This window comes from Nelumbo lutea, chromosome 7 (assembly GCF_056320005.1).
Source record: "Nelumbo lutea isolate HS-2025 chromosome 7, American lotus-T2T, whole genome shotgun sequence".
NCBI lineage: Eukaryota > Viridiplantae > Streptophyta > Magnoliopsida > Proteales > Nelumbonaceae > Nelumbo > Nelumbo lutea.
Genome location: NC_142690.1, coordinates 50,373,444 through 50,385,687, shown reverse-complemented (window position 1 = coordinate 50,385,687; position 12,244 = coordinate 50,373,444). Strand labels below are relative to the sequence as shown.

The 12,244-nt window shown below is 37.0% G+C and overlaps 1 protein-coding gene across 5 annotated transcripts in view; it reads right to left on the bottom strand.

Annotated features, from left to right (window-relative positions):
* LOC148846338 (Haloacid dehalogenase-like hydrolase (HAD) superfamily protein) overlaps window positions 1-12,244 on the bottom strand; it is a 101,914-nt gene that overhangs the window by 31,496 nt on the left and 58,174 nt on the right. For 4 of the 5 annotated variants that reach the window (XR_016102131.1, XR_016102130.1, XM_088954255.1 and 1 more), the window contains 3 exons: window positions 9,424-9,578; window positions 9,195-9,279; window positions 5,048-5,191 (listed from right to left, as the gene is read on the bottom strand). Coding sequence is in view for 3 of the 5 variants with exons in the window: in XM_088954255.1 (XP_088810381.1) it covers window positions 5,048-5,191; window positions 9,195-9,279; window positions 9,424-9,578 (384 nt within the window). In the remaining 2 variants the exon portion in view is untranslated. Of the gene's footprint in view, window positions 1-4,567; window positions 4,951-5,047; window positions 5,192-9,194; window positions 9,280-9,423; window positions 9,579-12,244 lie in introns of those variants that run through there. The other variant, XM_088954256.1, reaches the window with a different exon arrangement.

Genomic DNA, 12,244 nt, shown 5'->3' with positions numbered 1-12,244 from the left:
ATCCTAGGAGTTTGTCTCTCCTATCTTTTCTTATTTAAGTTGTATGCTCAACATGTTTTATCAACACATTATCAATATAGAAGTATTTCTTCTTCTCTTCCTCTTTATTTTTCCACATGGTATCAGAGCTTTAGAGTCTGATCATGAATGTTAAGGCCGCCATGGTTTGCTCTGGTTCAGCCTCTTCGGATGCTACTAGTGGTGTGACATCTTTGGAGGGAGGTATTCAGTCAGCGGCCATCGCTCTTTATGAGAATTCTCTTCAAATTATCATTCACAAATTTAATGGAAAGAATTATCTTGAGTGGTCTCAGTTCGTGCGGTTGGTGATCGATGGCAAAGGGAAACTCGGCTATTTGAACGGTGAAGTAAAACCACCAGCCACTGATGATCCAAAGTACAGGCAGTGGCGTTTTGAAAATTCTAGGGTTACTGCCTGGCTGATCAACTCTATGGATCTTGTGGTTGGAAAACCATTCATGTTCCTGTCGACTGCTCGTGATGTGTGCGAAGCTGTTAGGGAAACCTATTCAGATCTTGACAATCATTCACAACTGTTCGAACTGAATACCCGAATGTGGAAGAAAAACTCAGACAGTGACAACAAGTCAGGGGAAGATGTCCGCGCGCTTCAAGTAAGCAATTCGGATCCAGGGCATCAATCATCCTTAGAGTCTCTTCCTTTCACAAAGGAACAAATAGAGCAATTATATAAAATGTTTCAATCTCAATCGTTTAGAAACTCTAACCCATCCTGCTCTCTAGCCCAATCAGGTAATTTTTTCATTGCAACCATTGCTTGTACCAAATCTAATGACTCCTGGATATTAAATTCAGGTGCCACTGATCATATGACCGGCACTTCACAATTCTTCTCTTCTTATACACCCCGTGCAGGGAATCAAAAGGTTAAAATTGCAGATGGTTCCTTTGCTACTGTTGCTGGGAAATGAACTGTATCTATTTCTCCTTCTCTAAACCTTAAAGATGTTCTACATGTTCCTAACCTATCATACAATCTCTTATCTGTCAACAAACTAACCCTTGATCATAATTGTCGGGTTAATTTTTTGTCTTCTTGTTGTGAATTTCAGGATTTAACCTCAAGGAAGATGATTAGGGGTGCTAAACTGGATGGTGGCCTCTACCTCTTTAATAAAGGATCAACCTTCGAAAGGCAAGACCGATAGACTTGTTTCAGCTCTATCCTTGTTTCTAGTGACAGTGAAGTTTTGTTATGGCATTATCGGTTAGGACATCCTAGCTTTCAATATTTAAAGCATCTATTTCCCAAGTTATTCATGAATAAAAATCATTCGTGTTTTAAGTGTGAATCTTGTGAATTAGCAAAACATCATTGTGTTGTTTTTCCGTCTCAACCATATAAAAATCAAAACCATTTACCATGATTCACAGTGATGTTTAGGGTCCTTCTAGAGTAACAACTCTTTCTAGAAAGCGTTGGTTCATTACTTTTATTGATGATCATACAAGGGTCACTTAGGTTTTCCTTTTAAAAGAGAAATCAGATGTTGAAACTGTGTTTAAAACTTTCTATAACATTGTTCAAACACAATTTCAGACTCAGATTAAAATTTTTTGAAGTGATAATGGAAAGGAATTTTTTAACAATGTGTTAGGGAATTTTTTTGCTGAGAAAGGAATTATACACCAAAGTTCGTGTAATAATACACTTCAACAAAATGGGGTGGCTGAAAGGAAAAAAAAACATCTCCTTGAAGTTTCTAGAGCCCTAAGTTTTCAAACTAGGGTTCCTAAGTATCTTTGGGGAGAAGCCGTTTTAACAGCCACTTATTTGATTAACAGACTGCCTACACGAATTTTGGATTTTAAAACACCCATACAGGTTTTCATTGACTGTTTTCCAAACTCTCGGCTAGTGACAAACATTCCCTTAAAAATTTTTGGAAGTGTGGCCTTTGTTCATAACCATGATCCTAAATGTTCAAAACTTGATCCAAAAGCACATAAATGTACTTTTATAGGCTCTCCCACTAATCAGAGAGGTTACAAATGCTTTAATCCAATTTTGAAAAGGATGTTTGTGACTATGGATGTCGCATTCTTTGAAGGAACCTCATACTACAGACACTCCCATCTTCAAGGGGAGAGCAACACTAGTGAAGATGGTCTTTTAGATGGTTCTGATTTAATGTTTGAATTTGTCCATAATGATGTTCCTCACAACCAGTCATCAAAAGAAAGTGAGGCAAAAAATACAAAATCAGTGGAAACAAATGAATTAAATATTGAAAATGAACAACCTTCGGTGATGCCATCTCAAAATAAAAAAGCTGAAACAACAGAGATGCGTGCAAAACAATATAAAGGCCTTGTATATTCAAGGGAACATCTAGCACTGAAAAGGAGAGGCACTATTCCGCAACATCAACAAGAATCTGATCTAAAGGTGGATAATGAAATTCATGATAATTCTCCAAAAATACCTGAAAATATTCCTCCAGGTAATTATAATTCTTCCAGTCAGCTTGATCTTCCCATTGCTCTTAGGAAAGGTGTTAGGTCTTGTACAAAACATCCTCTGTGAAATTTTGTATCTTACAAAAATATTTCACCTTCATATTGTGCCTTTATTTCACGTGTCTAGTGTATCCATTCCTAACAGTATCCAGGAGGCTCTAAATGTTCCTGAGTAGAAAGAAGCTGTTTTTGAGAAGATGAGATCTTTGGAAAACAATGCTACTTGGGAGAAAGTGGATCTGTCGAATGGAAAGACAGTTGTTGGTTGTAAATGGGTGTTCACTCTGAAGTACAACTCAGATGGATCCTTGAAGAGATATAAGGCTCGCCTAGTAGCTAAAGGCTTTAATCAGACGTATGGAGTGGACTACTCTGAGACCTTTTCTCCAGTGGTGAAACTAAATACAGTTCGAGTACTCTTATTTGTTGCAACTAACCTTGACTGGCCACTGAATCAGTTGGATGTGAAGAATGCCTTTTTGAATGGAGACTTGGAAGAAGAAGTATATATGGAACCTCCACCTAGTTTCACTGAGATGTTTGGAACTAAGGTATGCAAGCTAAAAAAGTCTCTATATGGACTTAAACAGTCTCCCAGAGCCTGGTTTGAAAGATTCACAAGGTTCGTTAAAAGTCAAGGATATAGTCAAGGATAATCTGATCATACTCTTTTCACAAAAAGATCCACCGAAGACAAGGTATCGGTTCTGATTGTTTATGTTGATAACATAATCTTGACTGGAGAAGATATTGAAGAGATGAACAGACTAAAGCAAAGCTTAGCTAAGGAATTCGAGATTAAAGACTTAGGCCAACTAAGGTACTTTCTGGGAATGGAAGTGGCTAGATCAAAGAAGGGCATTGTGGTTTCGCAACGAAAATATATTCTAGACCTCTTGAATGAAACTGGAATGAGTGGATGCAAACCTTCAGACACTTCAATAGAAGTTAAGGCTAAAATCAGAGAAGTTAAAGATGGGATTCCAATAGATGTAGGTAGATACCAAAGGCTGGTAGGAAGATTGATTTACTGGTCACATACACGTCCTGACATTGCCTTCGTTGTGAGCATGGTGAGTCAATTTATGCACTCCTCGTATGAAGAACATCTTGAAGCTGTGTATCGAATTCTTAAGTATCTAAAAGGCACACTAGGAAAAGGACTCTTCTTCATGAAAAATGAGAACAGAGGGGTTGAAGTGTATACAGATGCGGATTGAGCAGGCTCAATCACTGATAGAAGGTCAACTTCGGGGTACTGCACATTTCTTTGGGGCAATTTAGTTACTTGGAGAAGCAAGAAGCAATGTGTAGTTGCTAGAAGTAGTGCTGAGGCGGAATTCAGATCAATGGCTCAAGGAGTGTATGAGGTTCTTTGGCTAAAGAGGGTGTTAGCAGATCTTAAGAGACCAGTGAGTTTTCCTATGAAATTGTATTGTGATAACAAGGCAACTATCAGCATTGCTCATAATCCGATTCTACATGACAGGACTAAACATGTTGAGATTGACAGACACTTTATAAAGGAGAAACTCGAAGAAGGAATAATTTGCACTCCGTTTGTACCAACCATGCAACAAGTTGCAGATGTTTTGACTAAGGGCTTGTTGAGACAGCCATTTGAACTTCAAGTTAGCAAGTTGGGCATGATAGATATCTTTGCACCAACTTGAGGGGGAGTGTCGGCAAGATATGATTTGTGGCAAATTAAGAAAGATATGATTTGCAGCAAATTTAAAATGATTTGATTTGATTGATTACAGATTTGAGTTGATTACAGATTTAAATAAATTTAGGAAAGACTAGATTTGAATAAAATTAGGAAAGCCATATCCTAGGACTAAGGGAAAGATTTAATGCATCCCTAATTGAGAGAGATTCTAGGAGTAATTGAGAGAGATCCTAGGAGTTTGTCTCTCCTATCTTTTCTTATTTAAGTTGTATGCTCAACATGTTTTATCAACACATTATCAATACAGAAGTATTTCTTCTTCTCTCCCTCTTCATTTCTTCTTCTCTTCCTCTTTATTTTTCCACAGAATACATATGTATCATAAACCATGTGTAAAAAGCATGACCTGGCCCATCAGGCTTCCATCTGATGAATATAATTTGCATATTAACCATTGTTCATTGTCCAGTTCAGATAAACCCTATATAATACCATATATTAGACTTCCTTGGTGAAGCCAATTAATTGGATTTTAGTTTTCTAAACCAAAAATTCTTATACAAAAGAATGCTATTTCACCAAATTCAAGGAGGATAGTGGCCTGAAGTTGCCACATAAGAAGGTGATATATCAAAATATGTAGCCTTTTGCTTCACCAGGCTCACCAGCTAAGTTGATCTGACAACGATGAAAATTTATTGATATTAAGTCTCCTTCATCCAAATGTTTTCAAGAAAACTCCAACATTGTTATTGTTAAAAAGATGCTAGTGCAAGCTGCATTAAAATTTCAAATCAAGACATTCATAATGCTGAAATAATATCTCAACATTGGTCACTGATACATAGTTAACTTGAAGGAGAAAACACTTACCTACTCCGGAGAATCACATATGGCATGCCAATTTGCTTAGCTCCCACCACTCCAGAATGGCTTCCAGCAATAAGCACACAGTTCTGTACTGGTACTTTTGCATATTCTGCTCCAGCACGCAATGATGCCACAATGTTTTGAAGACTGTATAAACCACAATTTTTAGATTTCCGTCATTGTGAACAAACACTAATTAAATAACAAAGAAATGGCAAAACATCAGTTATAGATGATAAAAGGTTTAAGATGTTCATAAACTTGGTAGTTTCTATGACATGCAACTTTTATCCTTTAATAATAATAATAATAATAATTATAAAGAAGTGGTTCCATATCATTTATTTGGACGTTAAACCATACAGATGCCTCAAAACGGGTACAAGTATAGCATTCATATGCAATACTTTTTATGTAGGACAAGTTCAAATCCTTTCGAGAATGTTGAATGGCTTGATCAGAAATTTATGGCTGTTTATGGGTATAATGGCTTCTCTAATGAAAAAGAAAGAATCACTGTAGGGTATGGGAATCACTCATTGTAATTAGCATAAGCTCATAAAAACTCAATAAACTTCAGTGAGCCTTGTGTAAAACGTCCATATTTATACACTGTAGACTCATAAGAATCTTAGGACTCAAAACTGTAGACTCATGACAAACCTAGGAAGACTCAAACCGAATTGCCATTATACCATTTCAATTCAAAGAAGACTTTACTCTTAAAAAAATGAAAACAGCCATACTGTCCAAAAATACAGAAGTAAATAAAATTTCAGAAAATTCCAATTTTTTAGCTCTTGCATCATTCTCCCTGGTTTGAAAAAACCTGCCCTCAAGTTTTGAAGAACTTGAGGATGAAAAGTTGGCATGCCACTATGACAAAAGGAGGAGTTCCCATTGCTTCTTCAATACACTTGTACTGTAGAATAGATGTAACATATGGATAGAAAAGAAAGCAATGAATTGTGTATCTGAAACACCACCTTCCATAACCTTCTTTGTTAAATCATCAATAACATTAGCTTCTTGAACACATAAATGAGCAATATGCCTATCTTGTGGTGAATCTTCCCCTTCTTCATCACTACAAACTTTCATATCCAAAATCTCAACTGCAACATTTGGAGCTTTCCTTCAATATCTAGTTTAGGAACCACCATATCTATGTATTTAGCTACCATTGGTTCCTTGGTAAACTCTAAGACTTCTTCCATATTGATGTTGGTAGAACTTGTGCTATGTCAGCTTGTAACTCCTGAATTGGTTGCAATTGAACTTGTAGGGTAAAGTCATGACTTACTTCCTTGCTAAGATCTACTACAACCAGAAAATTTGTATCTTGCACCAGAATTTCTTCAATTTGCTCCACTTCTGTATATTCTTGATCATTAAACCCAAGCTGATCATGGGTGTTGGAAACTCCAATAATTCCTTCTGTTCTTGGTCCATACCCTCTTGATCTGCAATTTCTACAACTTCTCTAGGTTAGAATTTTGGTTGTCTAGCTTCATTTTCAACTTTAGCTCTAGGATAGGCATTAACATGCAAGGAATCATCTGCTTTATCTCCAACTTAGTACCTTCTTCTCATTGGCTTCAAATTCTTTGTTGTAAATAGATGCTTCTCTACCTTGGGAGCCAATTCAAATACATGATCTAAGTCATAAATTTGAACCATTGACAACTTCTTGCTGTCAGCGCTTGATCCATTCTTGAAACTATCTAATTTGTGCATTTTACTTTCTGTAGTGTCACATCTAAAAGATAGTTCATCAAATTTATGCATATGTTAAACTACTGATAGTGTATCTTTCTTGAGATTAGTCAACTCCATATAACCATGAACAACAAGCTCCTGTTCCATGGATTCCGCCTTACTAACACTCTGGTCAACCTACTAACACAGAAACTCATTGAGTAATCTGTTAATTTCCCCCCAGTCATGGCTCTGTCTTCCTTCTGGGAAACACTGTAGCTGCTTTCTTCCCCTACCGAAATGCTCAACCAATACTCTGTAGAATCCTTTGATATTCCTTTACATTCAACCACATATATCTTGCCTTCTTCACTACCAGATTCCTGCCAGTTTGTTTGCTTGCCTTTTGACAAGCTCCAATTATGAAGTCCCATAGCCATTCAACTACTTCTAGCCTTTCCAGAAAAATCATACCCTTCTTTGCTTCCCTTATCTTCAGGCTTGGCATTCCCCTGATTCTCATTTCTTCAAACAAAAATTCCTTTCCTCCAACCTTGAAGGTTCTTTTCCATCAACCTGCTTGCACAAACTTCTCCATCTCTGCATCACTATTTATTGGGCCTATCTTCTAGTTCTTGTTTTGTTTTTGTATAATGGGCTTTTCCAGTTTGTTTACCATTGAGCCTATGGGCCTCCACATGTTAGTTCTTAGTTGTTACTTCCCTATTAAGTGTATAACTAAAAATTTAATAATTAATCATTCATTGCACTAAAGCATAAAAGATAGTGGGGAGTTCAATGACCCCCACAATCTGATTGCTCTTTCTCCCATCTATTTCTCTTCTTCTTTTCTCTTCCTCTTCTCTTCCTTCCCTCTTTCTTGTTTTCTTCTTATTTCACTTATATCTTTGAATTAAATATAGTTCTGTGCTGTTGAAATCAGTCTACTCTTTACCCAGAAATCAGATGTTTGTGATTTTATGTTGAAAGAGCCTTTATGGCAAGATTCTAGTCGTTTCTCTTTTTTTTTTTTCCAGATCCATGGAACATCAATAGCTGACAATCCAATCCTCTGAGTTTATTTTCTTGTGATTCTTTTTTTTCTTGCTTGGGCTCAGTCCCTAATCTTCAGCCTTTTCATATCAAGGATATTTGGTCCAAACCTATTCCTCCTAAAGTGGAAGCTCCTTGCTGGGAAGTGTTTCTTGGAAAAATAAATACTTTGGACAACTTGCAAAAAAAAAAAAAAAGACCTGGTCTCGTTATCTCCTTTAACTGGTGTATCCTCTGCAAAGCAAATGGAGAAAGTCGCTACCATTTACTAAGCTACTGCCCTTTTGTTGTAGATCTTCGGAGAAACTTTTTGGTTATTTTGGTTGCAGGTGGATAGTGCTGATGCAGACTACTAGTCTATTTAACCCTACAACCTATGGCCAAAGAAAAGAGGTAGAGTCTTGTGGAGGTGTGCTAGGGTTGCTTTGGTGTAGACTGTTTGGGAGGAAACAAATGCCAGAATCTTCAATGCTATGGAGAGGGATGAGACTAATGTATGGGACTGTAAAATAAGCAGGGGTATAAATTGGGTGAAATCTTTGGACCACTTCTTACCCTTCTCCTTCGATGATATCTGGAGGAATTGGGAGCTGGTTGCCAAAAGTTCCGTTGCTAGAGATAAGCCTGTGGTGGAGTGAAGGCCCCCTGAAGAAAGTATTATTATGTTAAACTTTGATGGTAGTAATCTAGGCAACCCAAGGCCATCCGGAGTTGGGGGAGTCTTCAGAAATGCTGAGGGCCAGATTGTTGCTTATTTTCTAGTCCTATTGGAGTGGGAGATTCAGTTAATGCATAAGTTCAAACAGTGTTATAGGAAGCAACATTGCTAAAGAATAGAGTTTTGAACATTTGCTAATTGAAGGTGACTCAAAACAGGGCAGGAGTTTTCAATGGAAAAGAAGATCAGCAGATGGTTGGCAGAGTATCTAGCCAAACAAGGGGTACATAGGAATCAGCTATTTTGGGCTCAATTGTGATAATTTTGGGATGTTTTGAGGCTGCATGTTGCACCTCCTTGTGGGGAGTACTCTATTCATTTAGAAGGCTGCACTCTATCTTTCGATTATTCTTTAATAAAATCTCAATTACTTGTCAAAACAAAAAGAAAAAAGACAATCCAAATCCAAAGATTACAATCTGTCATGTATTCACCTGGAAACAGAAGACCAATGTTAATTTTGACAATGGGACACAATCATTACATTGGCTGGTAGTAAAAGACACTCAGTTGAGATGGTATAAGTTTTGAATGCGAATATTTTATAAATTTAACATTTAAGATTTTACTAATGAATACATTTGCTTTATGCTACACTAATTCTATTTTTCTGTTCTCTTTTCCACCCTCATGATGTAAGATGCATATGAGATGTGCATGTAACATTTAAAACGAACAGACCTTTCAGGTGTGCCTGTACCAATCTCAACTCTGAGCTTTAGCATGGATGCAACCTCCTCTGCTATCCTTAGTTTCTCAGCAGAAGCTGCTCCGGAACAAAAAAATATGATGCCTTTAATAATAAAAATCTTCTGAATGAATACCAAAAAAAAAAAAACAAAAACTTATGAACAAATGAGAATGCCTCCCATTGAAGTCATAAAGAAACAACTCAAGATCACTAATCTACCTGCTTTCCTAGCTTCCTTGGCTAGTTGCTCATCCAAACTAGAAGATACACCTTTGCCAAAAACAAGTTGACCATACAGACTTTGCTCAACCTCCTCCTTTCCAATGATCTTTATATTTGAGATTCTTTCATCTCCAAGCTTTTCAATTATGGACCTTGGAGTATTCAATAGAAGTAAATGTTAGCTTCATCATGTCCACAATCAAAAAACAGTAAAAGAGAAAGGATCTCATCATGCCCACTCTGTTATTGCTGTGCAGTCACTCTCACACAAAAATATTGTCCCTCTTTTGTTTATACCACTTGTATTGTATGCATTTTTTGTTTTCAATCAATTCAACTTCACAGTTCCCAGGCATTTATAAATTAATCAGCTGAATAAACTTTAATGAAAACTAATAACAATAAAACAGCAGTCATAGTGAGAGAAATTATAGAGGAAAGAGAAAAGAGATGAAAAGTTGGGTTTTACCACAAGATCTCGATATGCAAGCCAGTTAAAAAAGAGCAGTACAGGTTATTGGAGATACAAATTTGTAATGAGGGAAGTTGAGAGATTGGCTGCAGAGCTGAGAACAAATTGTAACTGCATTTCATGATCTGCTAATGGGTTGCCAGAAAATAACAGGGGTGGTTACAGTGGGCTAGGCCAATATCTGGGGATGCTAGATGCATTATTGTACTTATACTATTCATTTATTCATATTCATAAAATTATAGTACTTCTCAATAGAATGAAAAGAGGTTCTACGTCTAATCGAATCAAGTGATGTGGAGTTGTTTATCTTCAGCTCATTTTTCCATTTTGTCAAATGGCACACTCTCAATATTTTTAAAGCCACTAGAGGTATTATACAAGGAGATCCTTTCTCTATCTCTCTCTTTTACTATTTATTCTTGTGGCACAAATCTTGAGTAGCCTACTGCAGAGAGCTAATGAAAGAGGGTCCATAAGAGGCTTCATAAAGGGAAAAGTGGAAAGTCGGTATGCCATTTATAGTTGGTAGATGAAACCATCATTTTAGGTGAGTTTAGGGGTTTGGGGGAGATTAGAAATCTAAAAGGGAAGCCCAGTACACAAGGTTCCTACCAATGTGGAGTCTGGGGAAGGACAGATATATGCAGCCTTATCCCTGTATATACACAGTCTGTTTCCAAGATTTGAACCCTGGTCGCCGGGGTCACAATGGAGCAGCCCAGCCATTGTGCCAAGAACCAGCCTCATTTGAAATGGATTTTGCAGGAATCAATCTTGAGCTTGATGATAGAGTGGTGTGCGCTGGTGTCCTAGGATGTGACATTGAAACCCAAACAATTAACCAGAAAACTCCAAACATTTTTCAACTTGTACACATAGTATTCAAGGTGCCAAGGCAAGGCTAGGAGACAGGAGGGCAATTAGTAACTACGCGATGAATTTCTTAAATAAAAACCATGAATTCTAGGGTAGTTTCCTAGGTTCAATAGCAACTAGCAACTATCTTTCCTTAATTTCATAACAAAGTATAAACTTTGTATTAAGGAGAAGAAAGAAGAAAAGAAAATCCAAAAAATATAAGGTCAAAGCCATTGTTTGGACAAAATTGTACTTATTCATTCAGGTTCTAAAGTACAACATATAGAAAAATGTCGGTTAATTGTATTGTACCCTAATAAATATGAAAATAATACAAAAAGACTAGTAATATAAACGCACAAAATGAATGCTTTAGTTTAATAATGTTTAATTTATTATTATAATCTCAAAAAATAAGAATATAAAAGTATTTCATAGAGCCATGAACAAATTAGCTTGGCAATTGAGCAAGGAACCCTCCATGGGTGCCATGTCGCCTAGAAATCATCGCCTTGAAAACTATGCTTCCATGGTTCCACCCAACACAAACAAAAAAACATATTAGCAACCCACCTGAGAACAAATAAACCAAACTCCAATCAGAACCCAAATACTATGCTCCAACAGTCATCTTCTCTGACAATTTAAATAAATTACCCAAAATGTCATAGTATGGCATTTTCAACCAATTGCTGTTTTATTAATTGGTAAACAGAGGGGGAAGGAAAAGGGGGGGGGGGGGGGGGGGAGGGGGGAAGAGAGAGAGATGAAAAGAGAACCAATAGGATCATTCTAGCATATCCTAGAATCGATTTACTGTTCAAATGCATTCCAAGATCATCTAAGTCATTATCAAATACCCTTGCTAGAGACGGCACAGAGACTGTACATTGGGCTACTCATGTATCACATTCTATTCATGAGAAAATCGGAAATCAAAAAAGGTGTTTTATGATCTTCCTTTAAATGCATCATGCCTAGACAGTAGAATCCCTACGACATTCTTAGAGACAAACCATCCTCCATAGTCTAAATTTCAAAAATATGTGCATTCCTCTCTCCTCAAATGGCCGACACAACTGCAAGTGGGAGCATTTTCCATATGATCCTCCCACTCCTATTAAAACGCCTCACTTGCCATATATCCATAAGCTCATAACAGTTAACAGACCCTGGATGGCATAATTGAACCACAAACAGTCAAGCATCCTTGTCCAAATGTGAAAAGCAAATTTGCAATTAATATATGATTTGCAGATTCCAAACTGACTATTACAAAGGATACAGTTATACTTTTCTACCACTGAAAGAAGGGAAAAAAAAACAAAGATCTTGGAAGGCACTGTTGAGCACCAAAACTTGAGTGATTCCAACCCCATATCCTTGTCATCCTGATTCCTGTTTAATTTTGCATCATTTAGGACTTGCATTAGCTCCAGAACTGAATCCATCTATCAATTATTTGGGTTTCTTCAAAACACAGTG